The 27042-nt window shown below is 40.3% G+C and overlaps 1 protein-coding gene across 1 annotated transcript in view; it reads left to right on the top strand.

The window, feature by feature from the left end:
* The first annotated feature begins 3154 nt into the window (after window positions 1–3154).
* LOC135707715 (T-box protein H15-like) overlaps window positions 3155–27042 on the top strand; it is a 107879-nt gene continuing 83991 nt past the window's right edge. Inside the window, exons 1-3 of the mRNA XM_065229601.1 lie at window positions 3155–4417; window positions 26520–26686; window positions 26758–26888. Coding sequence (XP_065085673.1) covers window positions 4162–4417; window positions 26520–26686; window positions 26758–26888 — 554 coding nt within the window. The 5' untranslated portion in view covers window positions 3155–4161. The remainder of the gene's footprint in view (window positions 4418–26519; window positions 26687–26757; window positions 26889–27042) is intronic.

Raw genomic sequence — 27042 nt, 5'->3', positions numbered from 1 at the left:
GAAAATAATTTGATCTTAAACGATTAAATGCCAAAAAACCTCCAAATACTTTTAATGAACCAATTCATGTAAAAATTTAGCCAACTTTTCTAACGATCTTCTGAAAATTTTAGAATCTTCGGAAGATTGTTGGTGGAAGAGTTGTTAACTGAATACTTTTCAGAAAGTTACAAGGGAGGGAGGGGGACTTAATAATCTCTCAAAATCCCTTAAATAATTTGTGGATAGCCTCTTTTTAGAAACATCAAAACGCGTTGAAAAATAGTCGGCCCGGTAAACATTCGTTTTATTTTCAAACCCCTTTCATAAAAAAGCTACACTATTTCAGTTCATAATATTTTCTTAATCAAAAGAGTTTTATTTAATCCTTCAATGTTCATCAACACTTGAGGAATTTGCGGTTTGTTTTTGCAATAATTAAATTTAAAAACCTGCTCAAAAATGACGAAAAAATTATGAAAGATTTAGCATTTTTCAGTTAGCGATAATAGGGATTTTATAGTTAAAGTCATTGTATGCGTTAGGTTTAAAGGCTTTTTAACATTATTTGCTTATTTATTTAGTTTATTGATTTATTTGTTGCTTTATTGATTGATAGATTTTAAAAAATAAAATAAATTAAATTAATTTATTTATAAATTATATTTAGGCTTAAAATAGGTGCATAAATGCACCTTAAAGTTATATTTTCAGCCGTTTTGCGATCAATAAGCTTTCAACAAGCTCAAAAAAGAAGATTAAAATTAACAATTTGTACTGCAAAAAAACCACTTATTGGATAAAAAATAAGCTTTTCAAATACTTATTTCTCCTAATTTTTTACTTGGAAAGCATTTATTTTAAATAAGATGTGATTATAATTTAGGCTTCTGCCTTAGGGTTGGACAGTTCATGAAATAGGGTGCTGGTAGGTGTGTTTTAGTCACCTGTCCGGAACATCTTGTCGGTGATCGCCGCAAAACAGTGGACGCCTCGCCTTAGAGCGCCGAAAAAGTGCCTGGGCACATTATTTAGAGTGACCATTGAGAATTGAGGTAACTTTCTTTTTATAATTTTGAATTTTATGTACCCAACTTCATGCTAAAGTCGTGCGGTTAGAATGAAACCAAACATTAATCACAGTCCCAAATACACCCGTACTCAAAAAGAAGTATTGTTGTACTGAAAATTCTGACCCACAATGTACACAATTGGTTTGCTGTTGGTAAGACTGTCAGCCATATGTAGTCCACCAGAAAAAAATATAATAATTTTATTTTTTAACTCATTCAAGTTTCACACCATATTAACATTAAAACATGAAATACTTACTACAACTTTTATTTTTTCCAATAGTTTGAGTTTAAGTTTTTTTGCAATGATCAATTTTTAATCTCGACACATTTTTTAACAGTAAATTTATGGCATCAATTTGTTAATTTTCAGAAGGCGCGTATAATAACTATAGTAAAATGTTTAATTTCACCATAAAACTTTATGCGTTTGAAAAATCAGTAAAGTTATCAGTTTTTTAAAGTCATTAATTCCATATGCTTATTCAAATAACTTTTTCATCAGTATTATATTTCTGCATCACCACACACAAATATTCAATACAATTTTTATGATTAACTAGAATGTCGTTCACATGTCTTCTAAAACATCACTGTACTGTTTTATATATGTCTGTAAAACATTACAGCTAAGTAAGTCAAAACCTCTTTTGCAACTTGTGTCATCCAAATATCGTGTTACATGCAACTGAATTGCAACACCTTTTGCAATAAGCATAAGTTGCATAGAGACTCCACCTTCTGCGCTTTTAAGGTACAATGAAGTTTTATATGCGATGCATTATCCATAATTTAGTCACACTAAGGTTGTTGTTACTCACTGAGAAACAAATGGTGTTACTTGGGTCATTTAACGATCACATAGCAGCAACAACCACCAAAGCCTACGCGTTACTTGGATTTATCAAGCGCAACCAGCGAATAAATATATGAATAAATATTTTCGTATAAAATCTTCATGGGTTGATTTTCTAGCCATTGCAGTGCATTTAGGAAAGTCAACTTTGTCCGAAAAATAATTGAAGATAAAAGTTATTTAAAAAAAAAAAAACATTTCAGAATCTTGCGGTAAAACACTTAACAATCTGCATACTTTTCATGCAAATCTTTAAAATAATCCTCCATTTCCCGATTGGGTGTAAATATCAGAATATACAAAGCTACGCGAACTATATTTTCAAATCGTTTAAAAAAGTCATTATATTATTGCATTTGCACGAATTCACCTCTCCTTCAATCCATGCTTTTTTTTGTCTTCATCAAAATTAGAATCACATTCGAATCACAATTTCCACCCCCTCTCACTTTGCCAACTCGGTATTGATTGGGAAGCAGGGAACCACACTCTTCAAACCGTTGCAAGAATTGCTCTCGTTGAAAAAAGACAGCACTACCCGATTTCAACAAGCTCATTGCTGCACGGTGTGTAAATGAGCAAGATACAACAAACACGAGCATAAGGGCTGGGGTAGAATTAAAAGAAGGGAAGAAAAAAAACAGTGATACTTGTGGGTAATCACTCCAGAGAAAAGACCACCAGACCCCATCATCATCGTCATCGTCGGTTGGTCGGTCGGTCGGTTCGGTATCATCGTGAACGAGTCTTGCGAGAGACGACGAGGACGACGGGGGGTGGGTGAATGTAACTAACTACCTACCTAAGGTCGCCTTTTTTTTGTTTAGCATTCGATGAAAGCTTCAAATGAGGAGCAAAACAGAGCAAGAATTAGTGAGTTATTTTCTTTTTGTGGATTTCAGGTCTCAGATGGAATTATGATGGGATTGAGTTCTCACTGGAAGTGAGAGACCATCGGCTTGAGAACGCCCCTCACACCCAGTGAGCTACCACAAGTCCGTCGCGTTGAATTCTGAGTGTTTGCATTTTCCTTTCACCCTCCATTCGCAATCACAGCGTGCGTTGGTAGACCATATTCTCTCGACCAGCTTTCCTAGTGTGAGTAAGGGGCGGAGCTTAGAGCTATCCACCCTTTCTCTCTCCCTCGCGCTCAGAGTGCAACATGCTTTTGTCAGATCGCACTGGGTGCAGTCGAAGCGATGGCACGAGTTTTCCCGCTGCGGCGTACTCTTCAGTGTCGCGTTTTCCACGGTGTGGCAGTGGTGGCTCCTCAGTGTTTCCACGAGAAAGAGAGTGAGCCTCTTCGCGCACCGGTTGCATGGCACCTAGGTTTGAATGAACGGCACCTTTTGGAGCAGGAAAGTCTGGTTTTGGCCGTACTGGACTGGAGTTCAGTTTGCACTAGTACGCCTTGAGGCCTGCACACACGTTTGACACACGCGGGTGTGTAGAGTAACGTAAAGCGAATCTGAAAAAAGGGCTTCGCCGCGTGGAATCGCGACCAAGATTTCGCGACTTCGTTTTCTGTCCACTTCTTGACGGTCTTCTCTGTTGTCGTCGTGGTCCCAGCGGTTCGAGTTGTCGTTGTTGTCTTCGCGCGCGCCCTCACAGCTCCGGTGCGGTTTTTCTCGTTCTCTTTTCTCCGCGCGCCGTGAAATGGGTTCCAGCGAGATTCTCGGTGTGTTGTTTTTTGTATCAATCGCGCGCGGCCATATGCATTCCGGTGCAGCAGTTCGATCCCGGTGCTACTGGTGCACGTTGAGCGCTTAGCGGAATTGTAGTGTTCGGCCGTTGTTGTTGTTGTTGTCGTCATCCGTTCTTGTTTTTTTGTCATCCCAAGTCCTGACGTATGTGAGTCAAGTGTGGAAATCGTGAGAAAATTGATTTTTTTTTATCGTTAAACTGTTTCCCCGTGCTTGGGATTTGGATCTAATACAGTGTCGTTGTGTGAAACCCGCGTTCGGTCGAGTGGTGAAGACATGCTGTTATGACACAAAGTCGGTGTGACGATTTTGGAAGATTGGAAGCAAACAAACAAATAAGAGCACTTTCGAGCATAACACCAATTGTGAAGAAAATCCTCGAAACGGTCTCAAAATTGATACCTCAAATCCCCTTCGCCTGAGTGGTGGCGTCACAGGATCGGCAGCAGTTGTAGTCAGGGAAGAAGAGAGAGGACGTGCAGGTGGTAATCTTAATAGAATTTTCGGTGAACAAATCGGTGAATTTCGTAACAGGCTGGCAACGGCCGCAATGCTGCTGGGAACGCAAAATCCGGCGGCAATGGCTGCGGCGGCAGCAGCGGCTGCTGCCATAGCAGCTTCCAAGGCCGGTGGTACGGCCGGCGGTTCCGGTTCCGGTGGCGGCGGAGGTGCGACGGATTTTTCGATAGCAGCCATCATGGCACGGGGAGCAGCAGCCGCGGCGGCAGCAGTGTCTGCCAGTGCGCGAGCAAACGGAAGTGCCGGCGGGGGAAGTTCGAGTCGGGAGCCATCGGAGAGAAGCATAAGTAAGTGTTGTCTTTCACTGTGGAAAACAGAAGGCGATATGATTGGAATGTCAGTGTTTTGGCAAACGATGGTTGGGGGTTTTGTTTTTGTGATTGTTGTTTGCTACATAATCCAAGTTTTTGGGACAAACCGAAGCATGACATGTGACGCTTAACATCGGGTTCTAATAGAATTAGGAAAAGACAGCTGTACATAGACTACGTACAGTCACCGCACGTTTGAACTTTCATTTGTGAAAATCGTGGAAACATTAAATGATGTCGCGAAAATTGCGTAGAGGCTGAAGAACAAAAGAGTTGCGTTTTTTAATTTTGAAAAATATATCGGTTACTGTAAATCATCTGAAAGGGCTTCGTTTTTTGAACACAACGATATTTCGTTCATTCTCGATCATCATGATTAAAAGCGAACTAATCACTTCATTGTTTGACACAAAATTAACAAAATGACAGCTCGCTCCCATATACAGTAACACCGAGGCTCAAACATTTATGAAATTCTGGATTTCGGTGCCATTTGTAATGCAGATTGCGAATATGCAATTACCTAAATACCCATAAAAAACCCAATTACGGAATTCATTTTGCGCAGATTGTGTATGGTATCATATTTAATCATATATTATACTGTACAGAACAGTGATGCCAACATTCCAGTTTAAAGCGGATTCTTCCAGTTTTATTTATTTTTCCATTAATTACAGCAACATGTTCTGAAGTTTCCTTGCCAGAACAGAATGATTAAGATGCTTACATCATATAATTTTACATTGGAATTGTAATTTGAAACAGTATTTAACTAAAATGCAGTGCTGCAATGGCAATGCTCCGATCAAGCTCGCTTTACGGCAACGTGACAGGCGTGCTGTGTCACAGCATAAACATGCATTTTGCAGGTTTGATATTATGACAGTTAACATAACTGTATGTCAAAGTTGACCTAACTAATGTTGAGAACTTATAACAAATTAGTAAGTTTAAAAACAATGGAATCATCTCAAGACTTGCCGTCATTGTTGATGAGGCATCGCTGTTATTTTTCTACCAATATTAAATGAAATTTTCGAGGCTTCTTATGCCTACGTCATCTGATCTTGTGAATTTATTTAATGACATTGATGTAGCATTTTAGCTGGTTCTTGTGCAGGGTGTCTACTCGTAAAATTTCCTGCGTTTTCCAGATTTTTTGCAGAATTTCTCGGATGATTTCCATGTTTATAAAAATGTTGTTTTCTAATTGCATTAAAAATCTTTTATTTTTGGTAAAACAACAGCTTTATTTTCACTATTGATTTCAGGACGTGACAATAACTTTTAAGAGATCAGTTTTACAATCAAAACCATTAGAAGTTGATGTGTAGCATTAACTTAAGTCTAAGATCTCATAAAATATCAAAGCCGTAAAGATTCGAACTACAAGTTTAAGATCTAGAAACCAGGGCTGGTAGCAGGTCACTTTTTAGTGGGTAGGTCACTACTGTCAAGTCAGCCACTAAAAAGGCGCATTTTTCATCCAAAAGTCACTATGTATTAAAATTTTGTCACTAAAGTCACTTATTTACGAGGAAATAATTTGCCTTTGAATAATCACATCAAATTACAGCTTGAATAGGTATCAACTTGGAGGTATAAAGATTTATTAAAAACTAGCTGAGTGTGCCCGGCCTTGCTCGGGATTTAATATTAGCTTGAGTTTATACGCCAATTAAAAAAATCATGCTATATTGTCCGTAGCACCAACCGTCCCCCCCCCCCTCTTATCTAAGGGGCTTCTCTCTATAACCTCCACATGCCAAATTTTGTACCATTTGCTTGATTAGTTCTCGAGTTATGCAGAAATTTCTGTTTCATTTGTATGGAAGCCCCCCTTTACAGCGGGGGAGGGGTCTCGAACCATCATAAGAACCTATCCCTGCCCCAAAAACCCCTGCATACAAATTTTCACAACGATGGGTTCAATAGTTTCCGAGTCTATAACGGTCAGACAGACAGACATAAATTCATTTATATACATAGATAAAAGATGAGCATGTGAGTTCTGACAAGAAGATTTGTCGATTGTCCAATTAGTGTCCAATGACTAATATTTTGATTTTTTTTTTCATCTCCGTGATTTAGATGTTCAAGTCTGTTATCTTCCAAATTTGTCCAGATCATGCATTTTTCCCTTGCCTGTGATCTTGAATTTGTCATACCTTTTAACAAATTTACTGGGCTTTCGAAAAAAAACTGCTGATCCCAATCAGGGGGTGGAATTAGCATTGGGCGATCTTGAGGCAAATCGATTCAGTTTTTTTTTGAAAATAATCGATTCACCGATTTAATCAATCATTTTGAATCGATCTTTTTGAATCGATTCATTTTTCGAAATGGCACACACATATTTCAAATACAACGGATCATAGGAAAGTTGGTGCAAATTAACGCCAAGTTCAGTCTAAAGTTGATATTTCGTTACGTAAGCTATCTTGTTATGACTCATAATAGTCATTTAGTGTGATGATTGATATAATTTAGAAATAAATTGTGTAGTATGTACGTAGTAAAAGTTGTAAGTGTAGCATACATACATGATGATGAGAATATAGTAAATGACTATTTTGATTTCATTTGACATGTGAAAGTTTTTGCCCAGGATACTTGATTAGGTCAGTGATTTAACGGGTTATCATATTCGTTGTATTGGTATTAAATGAACGATTTAAAAAACGAAAGATTAACATATGAAACAAAACGATTGAATGGTCGGTGTGTAAAAGTAGGTAAGTACGGAAAGAACTTAATTCAGATATTCCAAAACTCATCCGAGAAAGCTCCAAGCTTTCTCTTTCTCGTTCTTGCCTACTGAGCTGTCACACTGGTTGTTAGTAGAATACATGTTAAAGGCAAGTCATGTGCAAAGGTGAAGACAAAAAAAAAGTTAATATTAAATTGCAAATGTAAATGCACTTAATTTTTTTTTTATCGAAACAAAAATCGAATGAAAAGGATCGACCCAGTCGATTTTTGTCGTGTTTGAGATCAATTAAAAAAATCGATTATTCGAACCAAAAGAATCGATCTTTTGTGTTTCGATCCAAGATCGCCCATTGCTAGGCGGAGCACCTTAGCTGAATCTATCAAAATACGAAGACTTTCAATCTCAAAACCTTTTAATCCCGTTTGCTCTAAAATTTATTCAAACATCGAAACAAAATTCATGTCGCAGAATCTAAAGTTTTTTCTAAGTCCATTCTAGTAGGTAGTTCTTTTTTCCAAACTTGTACCCTGGAATCAAAAAAAAAAAAATCCATACCCATATTTAAAAAAAAAAATCTATGTCCAAGATCATAAAATATTTTCTATGTTCCAGAAATATTTGAATTTTTCTAGGACTGTGAACTGAATTTTAAAAATTTCGGGGAAAAAAACTTCAAAACCGCAAAAATTAACTTAATTTGTTCATATTTCATATCTCAATTTTTTAACTGTCAGTATTAACACAGTAATGGTCCAACATTTCTAACATCTATCTCGAAATCTTAAAATGTCTTTTCAAGATCGAGATCTTAAGTCCTAGACGCATGCAACCTTTTCTATGCCCGTGATCTTTCCTTCTTGGAAAATTAACCTCGGTCCAGAATAATAAGATTTTTTATAGACTACGATGTTGAAGTACAGAAGTTTCTTCATCCTAGATCTTTAAAATTGATTGTCTTGAAATAGTCAATTTGATAATTTGTCTGTGTACCTCAATGAATGTCAGAATTGGACCGTTTTCTAGCAAATTCAATTGACACTAATTTTTCGAGAACAAATTAATGGGATCCACAAACCACTGGCTTTATTTGAAAGAAGCATGAAAAATGATGGGTTTCAGGGTTGGAAATCGCCTCAGAGTGTTTGCAGAGCATCTTTCTACACGCATCGCACAGTACTCGGCAAAGAGAGAGTGGCTCTCCCATTTGCTTCGCACTTTTACGCCTACTTATCTTTGAGGAAGCAATCCACACAAAGAGTGGTGGAAAAATTTACGCTGGGAACAAATGGAATCCGGTGGCTACACTTTCTTTTCTTCTCCACCGATTAACATATAATCATATCGTCCGGCCATTTTCCACAGAGATGGCACTGTTCGGTTGGTAGGAAGTGATAAAAATCCCCATATAGAAATTGAGAGAAGGAGAAATAATTCGCTTTCGATGCATATAGAGGGAAATCACAAATCGATTCTCATCAAAATACATAGCATGTTGAGAGATTGAGGTCGTGAGAGAGAATTTTCTCTCTCAAATTTGAATTTTTGGCTCTCTGGAGACTGGTAGTAAAGCAGGTAAAACTGTATGGGGTAAAATCATTTAATATAATTGTAGCTCACGCCAAAGTCACGAGTTCAAATCTCACCCCGGACAAGTCACGAATGACCCAAGAGCGTTAAAGTGACTATAATAAAAAAAAAAAAAAAAATCTTCTATAGAGTGAATCTTCCACAATTTCCAGGTATTGAAGTTGTCGCATGTCAGGCTATTTTTAAAGGTAAGAGCCTTTGTATTGCTTCTGTTTATATTCCTCCTAGAGCCGTTGTTAATCGAAAACAACCTTCAGATATATGTTCGGTACTTCCTGCTCCACGGTTGATTATGGGAGATTTTAATTCCCACGGTACAGGCTGGGGGGAACTGTATGATGACAACCGTTCTACTTTGATATATGACCTCTGCGACAGCTTCAATATGACAATTCTTAACAATGGAGAAGTAACACGTTTGGCTGGTCCATCCTCAAATGGAAGTAAATTAGACCTTTCACTTTGCTCTAACTCATTATCATTGGATTGCACGTGGAATGTGATCAAGGATCCCCACGGTAGTGATCACTTGCCTATCGGCATTTCGATTGCCAGTGGGTTCAATCCATCGGAAAACCTTAACGTCGCATACGACCTCACCCGTAATATCGATTGGATAACGTTCAAGACCGCGAAAGAGGAAGCCGTGTCGTCGGTAAAAGGGCTTCCACCGTTGGAGGAATATAACTTCCTCTCCAATCTGATCTTGGACAGCGCGCTTCGAGCTCAAACTCGGCTGGCTCCAGGAACGTCTTTGCGTAGGAAACCTCCTTCCCCTTGGTGAGACCACCAATGCACTGAGGTTTATCGTAAAAAGTCCGACGCGTTTAAGCTTTTCCGGAAACGTGCAACACCCGTGAATTTCGAAGCGTACTCGGCTCTTGAACGCGAACTCAAGAGCCTCATCAAAGCCAAGAAACGCGGATACTGGCGGCAATTCGTGGACGGATTATCGCGCGAAACGTCGATGAATACGCTTTGGAACGCGGCGCGAAGGATGCGTAACCGGTCTTCGAACAACGAGAGCGAGGATCTTTGGATTCTCAAGTTCGCGTGAAAAGTATATCCTGATTCCGTGCCGGCAAAGATGATTCCTCGCAAAACGACGAATTTGGTAGACGAGATCAGCCAGCCTTTTTCAATGCTGGAACTCTCACTCGCGCTTCTTTCGTGTGGAAATTCGGCTCCGGGGGCTGATAGAATCAAGTTCAACTTGTTGAAGAACCTCCCAGACGTCGCTAAGAGGCGCATGTTGAACTTGTTTGGTCAGTTCCTGGAGCTTAATATTGTTCCGGATGATTGGAGGCAAGTCAGAGTTATACCCGACCAGAAGGGTATAACAATAAAATAACGAGATTATAACAAACCTTGTTATGGATAACTGATTATGATATAATTAAGTTAAGGAAACTTATCACCAAGAAATAATATAACAAATCTTTAACAAATTTAAATGCAATGATTTTTTTATGATTTTGTAACTTATTCTTAACAAGATTTTATCACAACCAGATATTATTGACCAAACCCCAATAAAAAATCAAATATATTTTTTCTTGTGTCTTTCAAGCATTATATTTTCTATGAGTTTGATAATGTTTTGTATTTCATTTACACAGTAAATGAATCTGAGTTTTTGATTTACAAAGTGAAATATATGATTATAACACGATTTGATATAATTTTGTAATAGCACAACAGAATTGTGTTGCAAAATTTGTTATGTTTTTGTTATGAAAGTAACAAAGCAAAATATATTTTTGTTGCATCTAGAGGAAATTTTTGTTACATTTTTTGTTATTTTAACTACATCCGGGATCTTAAGTGTAACAAGCTGTGTTACAAATTATAGTGAAACAAAATAACACAAGCTGTAATAAATGTGTTATTCCCTTATGGTCGGGTAGCCATTAAAAAGCCTGGAAAAATCATGCATTCGAAAATTGTTGGAGAAAATGATCCTTTTTCGCTTGGAAAAATGGGTTGAGACGAAGGGTAAGGAAACGAACGACTGTCTCGCGTTGCTTTCCACAGAAATTCAGTCGGCTTTTGCTAAAAAAGAGCAAATGGCTTCTGTATTCTTGGATATCAAGGGGGCTTTTGATTCAGTATCAGTTGAATCCCTATCAGACAAACTTCACGCTTGTGGCCTTTTTTCAATTAATTAATAACTTTTTGTACACTTTGCTGTCAGAGAAACATATGAGCTTTTCTCATGGAAACTCTACAGCTTCTCGATTTAGTTACATGGGTCTCCCCCAGGGCTCATGTTTAAGCCTCCTTTTGTATAATTTCTACGTCAGAGAAATTGACAATTGTCTGAGTGACAACTGCCTGTTGAGACAACATGCAGATGACGGCGTAGTGTCTATGACAATACCCAAAGGGGTCGACCTGCAACCCTTACAGGATACCTTAGACAATTTGTCTACTTGGGCTATCCAGCTAGGTATCGAATTCTCCACGGAGAAAACTGAGTTGGTCGTTTTTTCTAGGAAGCATAGCCCAGCACAACCGAAGCTTCAACTTTTGGGTAAGCCGATCACTCATTCCATGTCTTTCAAATATCTCGGGGTCTGGTTCGATTCCAAATGCACCTGGAGATCCTACATTAAGTATCTGAGACGAAAATGCCAACAAAGGATCAATTTTCTTCGAACAATTACCGGAACGTGGTGGGGAGCTCATCCGCAAGATCTTCTTACGTTGTACCGGACAACGATTTTATCGGTTTTAGAATACGGTAGTTTTTGTTTCCAGTCGGCGGCTAAAACTCACATCAGCAAACTGGAACGGATCCAGTATCGTTGTCTTCGTATCGCGTTAGGATTCATGCACTCGACTCATACGATGAGTCTAGAAGTGTTGGCGGGCTTGTTGCTACTATCGGATCGGTTTTCGGAATTGTCCCTCAGGCTCCTCAATTTTTGTGAAGTTATGAACCCACTGGTAATCGAAAACTTTGTGAAGCTTCTTGAGCTAAACCCTCAAACTCGTTTTTTGTCATTGTACTACGTGTACGTAACGCAGGATGTCAGCCCTTCACAGCATAATCCTCATCGTGTAGTCTTCTCCGACTTTGGCAACTCAGTTAGTTTTGGTTTATTGATGACGCGGGAGATTTGTGGGATCTCAGAACATCATCGTTCCATGATTGTTCCGTCAATTTACGCTGCAAAGTTTGGCCAAGTTGATTCTGCAAGATCGTTCTTCACAGATGGATCACTAATAGAGGCGTCCGCTGGTTTTGGTATTTATAACGCATTTCATAGCGCCTCTCGAATGCTTCAAGCTCTCTGTTCCGTATATGTTGCTGAGCTGGCGGTTATATACTAAACGCAGGAAACGATCGCCTCACTTGCACCAGATCACTATTTTATTTTTACGGATAGTCTCAGTTCTGTCGAGGCTATTCGCTCCATGAGGCCGGTAAAGCACTCCTCGTATTTTCTCATGAAAATACGAGAGCTTTTAAGTGCTTTATCTTTAAGATCTTTTGTCATAACCTTTGCATGGGTCCCATCTCATTGCTCGATTCCGGGCAATGAGATGGCGGACTCACTTGCTAAGGTGGGCGCTATGGAAGGCAATATTTACGATCGACAAATCGCCTACGATGAATTTTTCTTCATTTATCGTCAACAGTCACTCGTCAGCTGGCAAAATAAATGGAGTGAAGGGAGTTTGGGACGATGGTTATATTCAATCATCCCTAAGGTGTCGAAGAGTCATTGGTTCAAGGGGTTGGATGTGGGTCGAGACTTCATGCATGTGATGTCTCGCCTCATGTCCAATCACTATTCGTTAAACTCTCACTTGTTCTGTGTTGGGCTGGGGGACAGCAATCTCTGTGAATGTGGACAAGGTTACCAGGACGCAGATCACATCATTTGGTCTTGTGCTGAGCATCGCGGAGTCAGATCTGAACTGTACGATTCCCTTCGGGCTCGAGGTAGACAACCTAATGTTCCAGTTCGAGATATTTTGGGTAGACGCGATCTGGAGTTTATGAAACTTATATATGTTTTTTTAAAGAATATTAACATTAGATTGTTAGTATGGCTAACCTTGTGTTTAGTTTTTGTTTTGTTCGAGTGGGTTTTTTTTAAATGTTTGTTTCTGTAATAATTGTATAATTACACTGTGGATACCAAATTGAATAGGAATAAGTTCATTTTTTAGGAATAATGAAATATTTGTATCGTAAATCATAACTCAAACCTCCTCCTCCCTCTTCCCATCCATAAAACTGTAAATCTCTACTAACCTCGAGATGACCGCGAGATGATCTAGACTTAAGACTTCAATTATGTATAACGCAAATGATAACTTGGCTCTGTAAAGTTTATTCGGTTGAGCCTGTACAAATACATTAGTTAATAAAAAAAACCATTGGAATTTGAAACACATAAAAAAGTTTTGCTGTACGGAATGTTTATACCAATATACATTGCTGATGACCTCAAGAAATGCTTCATGAATCACATTAAAAAGTATCGTGAGAAAGGTCTACTTCAAAAATATTTTCAATATTGTAAAATAACAAATAAAACACGTGCTTAACTGTGCAACGATCGCCAAATTACCCTATTAATAATTCAAGCAATTGCTAAAAAAAGGATCAGAAAAAAAATCACTTGGAGATCTCCTCAGCTCAGCTAGTATTCTCCTGAAATGCCCATGGTGTTTCCAAAGGAATTTTTAATTCTTCTCAGAAATCCCATTTACTCTTTTAAATGCTCCTCAAAATTTCCTTGAAACTCTTTTTTGGTTTTTTTTTTAAATTATCCCCGGATTCCTTAGAAGTTGTCCTCCAGATTTTGTAAGAACTATACTATGCAATGTTGGAATGTTCCTTGTAATAACCTCAAAATTTTCCTTAAAAATCGTTTGGAATACTCCTATGAAGAATTATTTTCAGTATTACTGTTATAAAAAATGGAAATCTCAAATTAAATTTATTGCTTGGAACCCTATTCTTATTGGGATTTGGATGTTAATTATTTTCAAATCATTTCTCATTTCAAATGAAAATGCAAATGTTTTAAAAAATGTTTCATAAAAGCTAGGTCGCTTTAAATCAACAGAATCTCATTATGTAAGGGTGTTTTAAAATGTTCACTGAATACTCAGATTTTATACTACCAAGAACATAAATAATTGAAGACGATACATTGCTTTTTTTCCAATTAGTATTTGAGATTTCAACATCTTGTAACAGCCCTGGATCTGAAAATCTCTGCCCAAGGGTTTAACACGCAAGCAAGACTAGGATGTTTATGGATAGGGGAAATGTTCCCTTTTTTAAAAGAATACTACTAAGTATGCAGAAGATGTTTCACAATAATTCAATCAAGGGAAAGAACCAGTAGATACACGCCCGAACTATGAAGTAAAACCAAGCTTCCGCAGCAAATTAAATTAAAGAATACAGTAAGAAACACGACCATAACAAGTCTACGGTCTACTGCAAAACAATCAGACCAAACGGGCATCCTAATTGCTTACACCGCTTTCGAGGGATAAAACAACTGTTCAATTTATTAGTAACGCACTGCTCACATTAATTCAAAATCAACAAAAACACGATCAAAGAGCCGAAAAGTTGTTCAACAACCAATAAAACCCCTTTATTGGCGCTCGCCGACAATGCTCTCTGACTGGCGGCGGCAGCGCGAGCCCCAAAGGCACATGTATCACGCCATCACACACACAAAAATTACCCACATAGCATAAAACAATGAACCGACTTTGGCCGCCGCCACCGCCGTCCGGAGATGTGCGTGATGATTTGCTGATTTGTAGTTTCGAAAAAGGTGCTAAAATATGAAAAGATATCGATCCGGACAGCCGCCGCCGCCACCGCCCAGAGCAGAGATGCATGTTGCAGCAATGTTGAGTTGGTCCGGGCCGCGAGCCGCCAATCCTAGTGCTAGGTAATTAATGGTTTTGCATTTGTGACGAGTGCGCAATTAAAGGAAAATACAAATCGCGAAACTCTTGGACTCGGAGGCGGTTGAAACAATGCGAGTGCATTTTAATGCATTTTTTTTTTCCGTTTGTCGGACGTCGCGGAATTAGGCTTGCTTGAAAGTTGAGAAACTTTCTCAGATATTCAGATTGGACTGCATTCATGAGCTGCGAACATGTTTAACTCGGTCGAAGCGCTTGTCGGCGATGGTTATCTGCATGATAATGAGGCAGATTGTTGTTTGTTTTGATGCGAGATGCAGTCGGAAGTGCAAACGTATAAAGACTGCCGCGGCAATTGTCGGTTGTTAGGGGATTAATTCGGTATCAATTCATAAAATTGCATTACCTATTCAGCAGATGGCTGTAATTTTTCAACATGCACTCTAGCTTTATCGGCGCTACAAACTTTCCAGCAGCTTCTCTTCCGTATCGATCATCCCCGGAGAGCTTTTCAAAACTACCGAACATCGAGAAACTCAAAAATAGAATAACAACTCCCTCGGGAAAATGGAGAGCGAATCGTGGTCACATTCAAACACACACACCCACACATCCACCTATGCTCGGTTGGGAAAAGTGACGGGAAGAAAAGTGCTCCAGTTCCTTTGTACGATGTGCTGTCTTCGAGACGATAAAGACAAAGAAAAACGACTTGCAAAGTGAAACACGGTCGGTCGGCGGTGGGTGGAAAATCGATAGTTTCCACCGAGTCTCGTGTTTCTCTGCTTCATTGTGGGCTTAAGGACACTGGAAAAGTCGTCCCGAGTGGCCCTACTTGAGTTGCAACCGAAATTGGTTAACAGTGTTAAAGAAGGTTTCAAAATGTCCGATAGGGTACCCGAGCAAAGCAGGAGATCAAATTGACTTCAAAATTTGATGTTATGATGTAACTTTTTTTTTAATACTCCAGTTGATCTCATTTTAGTTGACTTGACGGTTAACGCAGCAAAAGTTAGAGCAAATTTTACACTGTTGAATCAAACAGAAAACTAATCTAATTTAAATTTCTTGTAGCTAAAATTTATAAGTTTTACTTATGAAATTCTCACGTTATTATGTCTCAGTGTACAAACTCTTCTAGCTACTTACAAATACAAAATGTCATCTTAATCATAATGTCTTAAGATTCCATGATAATCCATAAAAATCCCTGTTGTCAACCTAACCGTCACAATGCGTCTTAATGAAAGAGGCAACATATCAAATTAACATTCTCAGCCCTGTTTTATACAACGCTCTTAATGTTGTTGAATTAATTCTGATGCTGATTTTGAGGGTATATTCATTAAATTAAGGTTTGGGGTGAAAGGAAATCAGTTTTTCGATGCACAAAAATTAAATTCGTTTGCTTCTTTAAAGATTGATAAGATCGAACAGAAAGATCAATTTAACGATTTTTCAAAAAACAAAGAATCGATCGTAAAAATCGAAAAACGAGATTAAAAAGATCGATCCTCCAAAGATCAAATTCAAAATCGCCCAATCCTATATTGGACCCATGGATAAAAATCTCCTGTTCTTTATTTTTTTTTTTAGAACCATTCGTCATCTGGATACTTTTGGTTGATTGTGATTTTTGACGTAGGACTACTTCTGTGATTTCTCTTTATGAAAACAGAAAATGGAACATGTAACAACATTATGAAAGATTTTGAACGTTAATAACTCAGCTGCCCCTGGACCAATTTTAAAAAATTTATCACCATTCGATCAGAAATATTTCTACGCATCTGTTATTCAGATTATTCATTCTTCAAAATGTCACTCTTGAAAACTGCACGAATGTGTAACTGTTGCTATGATAATAAAAATCATCATTGCCTTCGACAAATGATTTCCCTAAAACAGATTTCAAAGTTGAATTCCATCCGGTCTCACCAAACGGTGTTTATTCAATCACTGCGTGGCTATGTTTTCCAGTACACAACCAAAGGCTCCCCACAAGCAGCTAACCACCCGGGGTAGAGTCCGTGATTGATCTGTCCATAGCCTCTTGGGATGTAGCCAGCCAGTTTATCTGGCGGGTTGACGATGACTTACACGGAAGTGATCATTTCCCTAGTTCATTGTCACAGGCTGTAGACCTCCCGTCTACTGTGACAAGACTTAGATGGAACCTTTAGAGGGCAGATTGGGACAGATTTGGCAAAGAATTCTGTCGCCAACTGCCTGGTGATGACAGGATATTGAGACCAGGTGACTGGACCCAAATCTTGAGTAAAGCCGCTCATCGTCATATCCCAAAGGCTGCAGGGAGAGGAGGTATGAAAACTGTCCCTTGGTGGGGGACAGAAGTTCATACAGCGATTAAGGCTAGACGTAAATGTCAAAGGGCGCTGCGTAGGTTGCAGCTTGATGATCCTTCTACGGCCGATAGATTGAGGGAGTTTCAGCTTGCTCGATCTAAATCTAGAAGCGTAATCAAAGCTGAAAAGCGGGATACATGGTCTGCTTTCACCGCGGACATATCGGAAACCACTAGCTCTGGTGAGCTATGGCGAAAGGTAAAGTCCCATGACAGGCAGTGTAGTCTAGTGAAAGACTACAATAGGGTATTTGTGCTTGAAGAGCTCAACTGGGCCCTACGCCGCGGCATTGGTAAGGCTGCGGGCCTTGACGACATCGGGTATCCCTTGCTTAGGAGATTACCCCTTGTCGGCCGATTGGCCCTTCTTGACACTATGAACGAAGTCTGGCTTTCTGGCCAGATACCGGACGAGTGGAAAGAAGGGTTGGTTATTCCTATTCCCAAACCTGGGAAGGATAAAACCCTAACAGAGGGTTATCAACCGATAACCATGCTGAGCTGCATGGGAAAAACACTCGAGCGGATGGTTAACCGTCGTCTGTCAACTGAGCTGGAGAGGCAAGAACGGATCCACCCACGGCAACACGCATTTCGATGCGGCTATGGGTCGGAGACGTTCTTCTCTGAGCTCGATCATTTGTTGGACAAGGCCTCGTCGGAAGATTTGCGAACTTGCCTTATGTTAGTATCGGTGAGCATGCGGTCAAGGCCGTACGCGAGATGAAACTGCTTGGTGTGACTCCGATTTGTTAAGCACGCCAAGTTGGTGAAGGATAATGTCAACAACAAGTCGAATCTCCTTCGGACCTTAAATGGTCGCTTCTCTGAATCCTCTCGTAGTACATTGACCAAGGTTGCTAGGTAGTCTCCCTGCTACAGATTCTGGAACCTCAGTACAATGAGGCGTACAGAATTTGTAGCGGAGCGCTGAGGTCTTCACCGATAGCTTCTCTGGTGGTGGAGAATGGAAAGGTTCCTTTGGTGAATGTTGTCACTGAAGACCTGACCACCAAGGCGCTGAGGCTCCTAGAAAGGGATCCCATTCTCAATGACTGGCCCACGGTTGCAAGGGCGAGAGAATGGTGAAGTGACTTGACGGGAGTTGATTTTCCCACGTTAGCCCAGCGAGCTAGGCTGTGGCAACGGGCATGGGATGCTACTGCCCCGAAAGTTGATTGGAGGGTTAAAGCTATGTGCGGGGCGGGGGCTAGCTCTAGTGTGGCGAAAGCTGTATTTAGGGAGGTCGCTGCCGCATACGAGGGAAGGCCCAAGCTATTTACGGATGGTTCATTAATCGAAGAGGAGGTTGGTTATGGGGTGTCTGGGGAGGACATAAGCCGCTGCAGCCGGTTACCCGGCCTCTGTGGTATCTTCTCAGCTGAGGCCTATGCTCTCCTACAAGCTTGTAGGCTAGCAAATGGGTCTCAGGCCGTTGTATTCTCTGACTCTGCGAGTTGTCTCTCTGCCCTTGAGCATGGGCGGGTTGGACATCCGTGGCTGTTAGAGGTGCAACGGTACGCTAACATTACCTTTGTATAGGTACCTGGACACGCAGGTATACCAGGGAATGAGGCTGCTGATAAACTAGCTAACCAGGGTCGTGAAGCTGGGTGAAGCAGACCTCACGATGCGCATGGAATGTGTCTTGGCATAACAACCGTGATGCATTCCTGCGTCGAATCAAGAATACTACACAAGAGTGGAAGGATGCACCTAATTCTCGAGATCACAAAGTTCTGACTCGGTTGAGGATTGGTCATACACGGCTTACTCATGGCCCTCGTTTTAGCGGCAGTGTGGCCTACTGCCAGGGATGCGGTGCGGTCTTAGATGTAAATCATCTATTGGTGGAGTGCCCGGCAAGAGCACAATTGAGGGAAGATATGGGTGTCGTTGGTTCTATCCGTGAGGTATTGTTCAACGACAGGAGTACAGAGCAAACTGTACTCAACTTCCTGAGGGCGGAAGACTTATACGATATGATATAAGCATGAGTAAGTTGAAGTGGCATTAGAAAGAAAATGACTGGTATAGTCATGCCACTTCATTCGACAAGAGGCAGTCTTTAAGGTCCTAAAGACCAAGGTGTGTGAGGGAGGACGACCGACCTAACGGGGGACACAATGATGAAACAGCTGCAATTTAAAACCCGTCTCGAATGAACTAAATTTTCCTCTTGCAGGGGAACAGTTTAAAGAGACGTTAATAGACTTATCCCACAAGCAGTTAGCTCAAGGCTGGCCTCAACCGCTGATCGGATTCAGTTCCATTCACCGTGTTTTGTGGTGTCCGGTAGTCAGCATCATCATCAGCAGCAGCAGCAGTGCTTTCGGTGCGTGGCGTACAGTAAAGCGAACTGCAGCCGACATGAGCATCCATAGAAGGAGGAGAAGCCAGACCGCTATTGATCGGAATCAGCAGCTCTTCGTGAATCGCTGTGGGTCATCTATGCCAAGCGCGTCACCCTCATTCCAAACAACATACAGCTCACAAGCCTCATCTGTGTTTAACATCCTAATAGATCAGCATTTCTCAACCATCACGACAAAACGTTCCTTTGCAGGACCACCATAAATTTGTAAAAGAGTATTTTTTGGACATTTGTCAAGGTCATCAATCGGATGTCAGTTCCCATATCAAGATAGAGCTGGAATTAGGGCGTAATAGCTTTTGTAAACAATGACTTCTTTCGATGATGTTTAGAAAGTCAAGGCTCGCCCACGTAAATCAACTTCAAAATCAGGTAGGATAATACTTCCCCTACCCGACGGTAATGTTGGCTTGCGTGGGCGTGCCTTGAATTCCTTAAAATCATCGAGAGAAGTCATTGTTTAATACAGCTGTTGCGCCAAATTCCAGCTCTATCTAGTTATGTTTAAATCTAACACACGGATAAAAAACATTGGGGGTGCAACATTGGAGGTGCAATTTCAAAAACCAAAGTCAGTCGCGGCATGATAGTGGTCTGATTTTGGTCCAGAGATGGTGGATTTTAATTCTTATGACGCTAATCTATAGCAATTTTTTCTACGAATCTGTTAAAATTAATACTTTATCATTTTTCAAAATGTCACTATTGAAAATTGCACGAATGTGAAAGCTGTTGCTATGATAATTAAAATTATCTCCGATTGCCTGCGAAAAGCGATTTCCCTAACACAGATTTCAAAGTTGAATTCCATCCGGTCTCACCAAATGTTGTTTATTCAATCACCGCGTGGTGAGTGGTGGCGTTCTCCAGTACACAACGAAAGGCTGCCTGCAAGCAGCGAGCTGCAGCCAACATGAGCATCCATAGAAGGAGGGAGAAGCCGCACCGCTATTGATCGGAATCAGTAGCTCTTCGTGAGTCGCTGTGGGCCATCTATGTCAAGCGCGTCATACTAAAGAGTATAAACAGAGAGAACCCCGCTCAAATTCCTATTCCTACACAAAACACAAGCTCCTGCTGCAGTTAACAAATAAGATTTATTATATAAGACCACGTAGTCCTACGTCACCATTGCCTTCAACCAACCGGTGGAAACTAACGATTTTAAATTGGCTCACTACTTGACTAGCCTATTGGTCCCAAGCAAATCGATTAGCGTAGCCCATTCTAGTCGAAATTCTAGTACTAAACTATCTTTGTTTTGATTCGTTATGAAAGTTTGACAGATAAAATGAGGGGTTCGTGGATTTTCCTATGTTTCGAGGGGTGCATCGATTAGCTTGAGACCGAAGAGAGTACCAGAGCTGAGCCAAAAAGTTGAGCACGTTTCTTCGTGACCTTCTAGACTTAGAGTTACTTCTATGCTACAACCCTGTAGGGCTGTCACTTGTAGTTTTTTTTAATTCGAAAATGCTTTCCTTCGAAATTTATGTTTGGGCTAATATTAGAGGCACTTAGGCCGACGTTATCAACTAAATAACTACAAGGGATAGCCCCCTATGGGGTTATACGCAGTGGTGACGTAGGACTACGTGGTCTTATATAATAACTGTTATTTATTAACTGCAGCAGGAGTTTGTGTTTTGTGTAGGAATAGGAATTTGAGTGGGATTCTCTCTGTTTATACTCTTTAGTATGACTATGATTGCCCTGAAAAGAACCCTTTGATATGAATTTTAGTTGGGACATGTACAGAAATTTAACTCTTTTGGAAGGTCTTGGTGGCCCTGAAAAGGGCCGATGGTAGTACAGGCCTAAAGCCTTTGGAATGTGATGATGACGTGTAGGCAGCTGCATCAGCAAATCGGACGGAAAATCCCACATTCTTCGGTTTAATGGTTGGGCACCCGCAAGAGTCTCGGCCCGTCTGCTACTGGACAGGGGTTAAACTGTTTTCTGCGAAAGGTTGGAAAACCGCAGAATATCAGTGTCCACCCAGCTAAAGCTCCTCCCCCTTTTAGTTTTTTCTCGTTAAACTTCTCTCAACACGTTGGTAAATCTTAGACTTCAGCAGAAAGACGCTTAACGCTTTTTTCGGCGAATTTATGATCCTGTTCCACGTCATTTCTTAGAAGCAGAGGGGTGAAAGTCGATTCCCTTCTCGATTTCCTCTTTTAATGACCATGGCTTCACTAGCCTAGAATCTATCAAATGGTTACAATATTACTACTCTGGAGATCATTTTTTGTGGTCGTTGGGGGCGTGTTATTCGGAATATGGCGATGAATGTGCACAATGTTATGCAATTGCATCCTCCCTATTCGCCCACTTGTTTCGTCTACTAATGACTCTCTGATGACTGTGTTGGGGAAGCAGTATATGCATGAACGTAATTAGTGGATTTGTTAGTTATTTCGACGCTTTTGGACAATGATTAACATTTTCCACTTTTTCAATAGTTTCTTGTTCAAAATCAACAGTCGGAAGCATTGCTATCGATGCGTGGAAATATATCTAATCGATTGGTGATTAAATTATTGAAATTGGTCCAGGGGCAGCTGAGTTATTAACGTTCAAAATCTTGCATCATTTCGTTACATGTTCCATTTTCGGGTTTCACAAAGTGTACCCCCATATAGAAATCACAGACGTAGTCCTACGTAAAAAAAATGTGGATTTACTACACCCAACCGGGAAAAGTAAGATTGTAATACAGATTTGCATAAAAACTGTGCAGAGTTTGCAATGTTTCGTGGCATGAACATATTCTATAATTTAGTCACCGGAAGGATTATAAAATAAATTTGTGTCAGCTTATTTTTCGAACAAAGTTTGTTTTCCCAAATGCGATGCGTCTAGAAAATCATCTCGTGAAGGTTTTATACAAAAATATGCATTCTGGAAAAACATGCCTGTACAATGCAGTCCCTTGCAAGAGCTGTCATCACATTGGTTGTATGAAACATATGCAGAGGATGTAATAATTTCAAACTTATATTGGATGTAAGAGAAATTTGGATTGCGTGTAGGATGTAAATATCAAACATTTTCGTTGGAAATGCACTTTATTCCTCATACTCAATTTTCCCATATTGGACTGATATGCGATTAAAAGCAGTCTGTACCTATGTGCCTTCATACATATGAAGTTGTTGTTGTTTTTTTTATTATTTGATAGGATCGAAAAACAACTGTCCTTATGCTTTCCAAGAATAACCACGTAGTCTTTTAACTTATGAACTTGCCCCGTAACGTGGGTAGATCACCTTTTCGTGGTACGTTACGGGATGTATGATCTACCAACGATTCCTAGTCATGACTACTTCAAACTAAGGGAACAGGATTTTTCAGTAATCCAAGGAACACATCTTAGTCCTTGTTACTTTTTATGCCTTGTTGATAGTGACAAGACTCGGCTTTGTCTACCGAGGATGATATTGAAACAAGGAAAAATGAGTTAGTTGTCTTCATCTATGTGATTCCTAATCTTCTAATCGTTGTTCCCTAGTTTGAAGTGGTTAAGACTAGGGTTCTGATACATGGTCATTATCGGTCTTCTCTCTTCTCCTTCGCATTTCAAGCTTATTGCATATCGCTTATTAGCTTATTGCGTGCTCTCAACTTAGTGTTCTAGATGCACTTCCACAGTTATTAATTGAGAGCGTTCGATGCCTGCACCATTTTTGCATTTGTATGATTGTGTGGCAAGTCCAATCATACTTCTATGCCCAGGGAAGTCGAGAAATTTTCCAACCCGAAAAATTCCTAGACCGGACCGGGAATTGAACCCAGCCACCTCCAGCATGGTCTTGCTTTGTAGCTGCGCCTTTACCGACTGAGCTAAGGGAGGCCTCATGGTCATTATCGGTGTCATACCTTAATTTTGTTGCTAAGGAATCCAATTTTGACTGACAAAGGGGCGCGCTTTTGGAGGGTGTTTCAAAACTCCGAAGGGTATAAATAGCGGGACCTTTCAATTAGAGTCGGATCCTTGTGATAAATGCAACAGTGGCAGCTGTAAAAAAATCGAATACTTCATCATTTCTCAATAGTGATGGAGTAGGGTTAACTACCCCATTTCCGGCCTATTAAGCACAACCTGCACTTAGTCGTTCTTAATCTAGCGCAATTTAGTACTAAGCGAAATGTTATTATCACTCATGGCTTCCAAATGTATTTACCTTTCCGTACGTACCGTAAGATTTGATAAAAAGAAACCAATCGTTGAGATATTGTCAAAAGTCTAACACTGCTTCTTGACGCCAAACTCGGCCTACGGATTCTAAACTTGGCCTAACGCATTGAAACGCCATTGAAACGCCAATGAATTCACTTCGGCCTATCGGATGAAGATAAAAATTGATTCGGTCGGAGCGCTTCTTTTGTTTTTGGAAATTATGGGTGCAAACCTTCATATCACGCGTTCTCATTGACTTCGTTCGGTAGCTTATTAACTAAAGTATCGTACCAAACGCATAATTGACTTGTTAACTCTGAAATCATGGATTTATTTGAAGTTTTCTGCTCGATAGGCCCAAAATGGGCGATTAGGCCGAAGTAGTTCTCTTCCCTAATACGACATGCACTAAACTAAGGACACGGGATATACTACAATAGATCAATTTACTGGTCGCAGTAGTGTTGGGTCCCGAACAGAGGAAAAAAAACTTATGATAAGTTTCATGAAAATAAAGGCATCGACAGTTGACCCATGTTCATATATTTGGCAATAATAAAATCGCTGCATACTACTAGTGAAATTTTCGCTCCACAGTGCTCAAACGGTTTTAAATCAGGTCCTGATTAGCCGCCCAAAATTTGAACTCATTTGGTAAGAAACCGACTTGGCACAAACTATTCGAAGTTCATATGGAAATTACTATGGGAAAACCAAACTTTTTGTTCATTGTCTTCTACCAATTTTCCATTCTGCTTTTTCGAACATTTCTATAGCTATTTTTAAGGGAAATTTTCAGCCAAATGTCAAATTGTTATTAATTGTTTAAGAGATTGATAAACTTATGACATGATCATGCAGCTGTTATGTGGGCAACACTGTATTCAGCAGTGTGACATAGTAGCCATGATATTTGTGCTCTATTCTTCGCACCAGTAACACCAATGTTGCCTACTAAACAGTTGAATCAACATATTCATAAGACATCAGTGACTTGAATCATTAATAACTTTTGTTCCTTACATTTAATTGAAAAGTGGTTTTCAACAAAGTTGTAGCTGAGAAAATTAGCTACAATCACTGTTATTATTTTAAAAGCATAGTGATGTGGTGAATTGTTAGATAAATATGAAAAAAAACATAAGTTTTCCCATAGTAATTCCCACATAAACTTGAAATGATTTGTGCCAAGTCAGTTTCTTACTAAAGTAGTTCAAATTTTGGGAGGCTAAGCAGGACCCAATTTGAAACCGTTCAAGCACTGTGGAGCAAAAATTTCAAATTTTGCATCAGTCTACTGCATACTGTAAGTTAATTCTTGTAGATTATTAACTGGGACATTTGATATTCAGCCGAGCATGGAACCTACCTAAAATTCCACATCTATAATTCAGTAGCCATCCTGAATTCCTCCACTCTGATCCCTTCCCTTCTACGTTACCCGCTGCGTGTCTCGCATCATGGTGACCTCGTCCCCACATTATAGCTGATACCAGAACGCCACCACAAGCCCTGTAATCAATAGACACCAAAATCGTTCCATTATTCACTTTCGGCGTGTGAGGTTAATTGGGAACTGATGAAGCCACCAAAAAAAGATCTTAAACACCGTCCGATCTCACACACCACATTTCAAGATGACCGTTTATCACACCACATGACGGATAACCCTTCTCCATTCAGGGAGGTAAACCGTAAAACCACTGACTGCTGGTGCTGCTGCTGCCAGTAATGCCACCACAATCAAAACCGATATTACATATGATTTAAATAGACGAGGAAAATTGGTCCCTGTCATTATTTTCCCTCGTGCTGAGTGGAAAAGGATGTGCCGGTCGGTTCTTTCTTGAGTATAATTATACAATTTATCGAAAATCGAGAATAGGGAATAAAACGGAAGATGACAGACTGCTTTCATATTTGGTTGGAACGCAAAGGACAATGAATGGCTAACTGCCGGTTGAAAGACCGTTTAAAATTTCAATACCGAGAAAGGGGTTGAATTTCGTTAAATAGGTGACTGACGCAAGAGGATCGCAAAATCTCACCAGTTGACTCATTGGCGCAAGAATTCCTCCACCAGCTCAGCGTGTAAATACAAATAAATCAAACCGCAAAATTTTACGATGATTTACGAGGACTGCCTTCTCATCGTCACTCGTCACGGACGGGCGGGAAAAATCTCATGAAAGGCCATCGGGCAAACAAAATACACAAACTAAACGCGGGCTCCGGAATCCTAAACAATGCCAGGCTGCTGCTGCTGCTCCTATACAGGCTTCGCCTAATTAGAATAAATTAAGAAATTTGAATAATTTTTCACCACGCGTTACCAGGACTGATTTGTGATTGCGGCCGGATCGAATCGCCAGAGTGGCTTACGTGCCAGACTCATTGCGGGCCCCTTGAGACTTTGTTGCAGTCCGACCGTCCCCGGTGGAACTGGTGGTACCTTGTTCATATTTTTGCTCCATCAACCGCCCCCAATTCTCCGCTGTTGTTTTTGCCGTCACGTTCAGCGGCGGCGGCGGCCTTATCAACGGGCATTTGCCTGACATTTGCTTGTTTCTTTTCCTACTCGCTTACACTTTTAATTGTTTCACGGCTAATTTACATGCTAATTTAATTAGTTCATATTTATAAGCTAAAGTTCTTGTTTTTTTTTTCGTCGGCGACGAGTACGACGATGTTGTTGCTCTCCCCGGTTGTTGTTCGGATTGGAGATTACCCGTAATTTAGGCGTAACGAGACTTGTTATTTTCCCTTGCTCACTTAGACACGGATTTCGAACCCGGGCCAAGATCGATTGGTGGCGGTTTATCTTGTTGTTTGTTACGAATCGGTCGCCGGTGGGCAATTTCACGCGATAAACGGAATCGTTTTTCAATGCATTGAAGATTTCTTAGCACTAACTGATGCCAACCTTTTTTTTTTTTTTGTTCCCAGGTCCTATCTCGGTTGATCGGTTCCAGGAAGGCGACGATGACGTGGACGTTGACGTGGAACAGTGTAGTGATTCGGAAACACCATCGCGTGCCTCCCACAGGGGTTCGCGGTCACGAGCGACCGGGACGCCTTCGGACGAGGAGCGACTGACGCCGGAACCTGCTTCGGTGAGTTTGGATTTATTGGTCCAATACAGAGTGTGAAATAACTGGAGCATTTTCTTGCGATTTTCACACAGACAAAACACAACATTGTCGGCACATGCAATTCAGATGACCTGCGGCCAGTGCAGTGTCATTTGGAAACGAAAGAACTGTGGGATAAATTCCACGATCTTGGAACGGAAATGATCATCACTAAAACGGGACGGTAAGTGGCGTTGTTTTTTTTTCTGTTTTCGACTATTATCAAATTGTCACATCATATCAATGTGATGAATATAGGAATTAGGATGACTGCAGCTGACTACTCTTTCTAGAAGTCAGCACTGCACTGCAAGTGTTTTGTTCTGTCATACCTTGGT

The sequence above is a fragment of the Ochlerotatus camptorhynchus genome, unplaced genomic scaffold, assembly GCF_037179485.1.
Source record: "Ochlerotatus camptorhynchus isolate MF236.1 unplaced genomic scaffold, CSIRO-AGI_Acam_v1.1 ptg000316l, whole genome shotgun sequence".
Taxonomy (NCBI): Eukaryota; Metazoa; Arthropoda; class Insecta; order Diptera; family Culicidae; genus Ochlerotatus; species Ochlerotatus camptorhynchus.
Note: the sequence above shows the minus strand (reverse complement) of the source record. Positions and strands in the feature narration are given on the sequence as shown.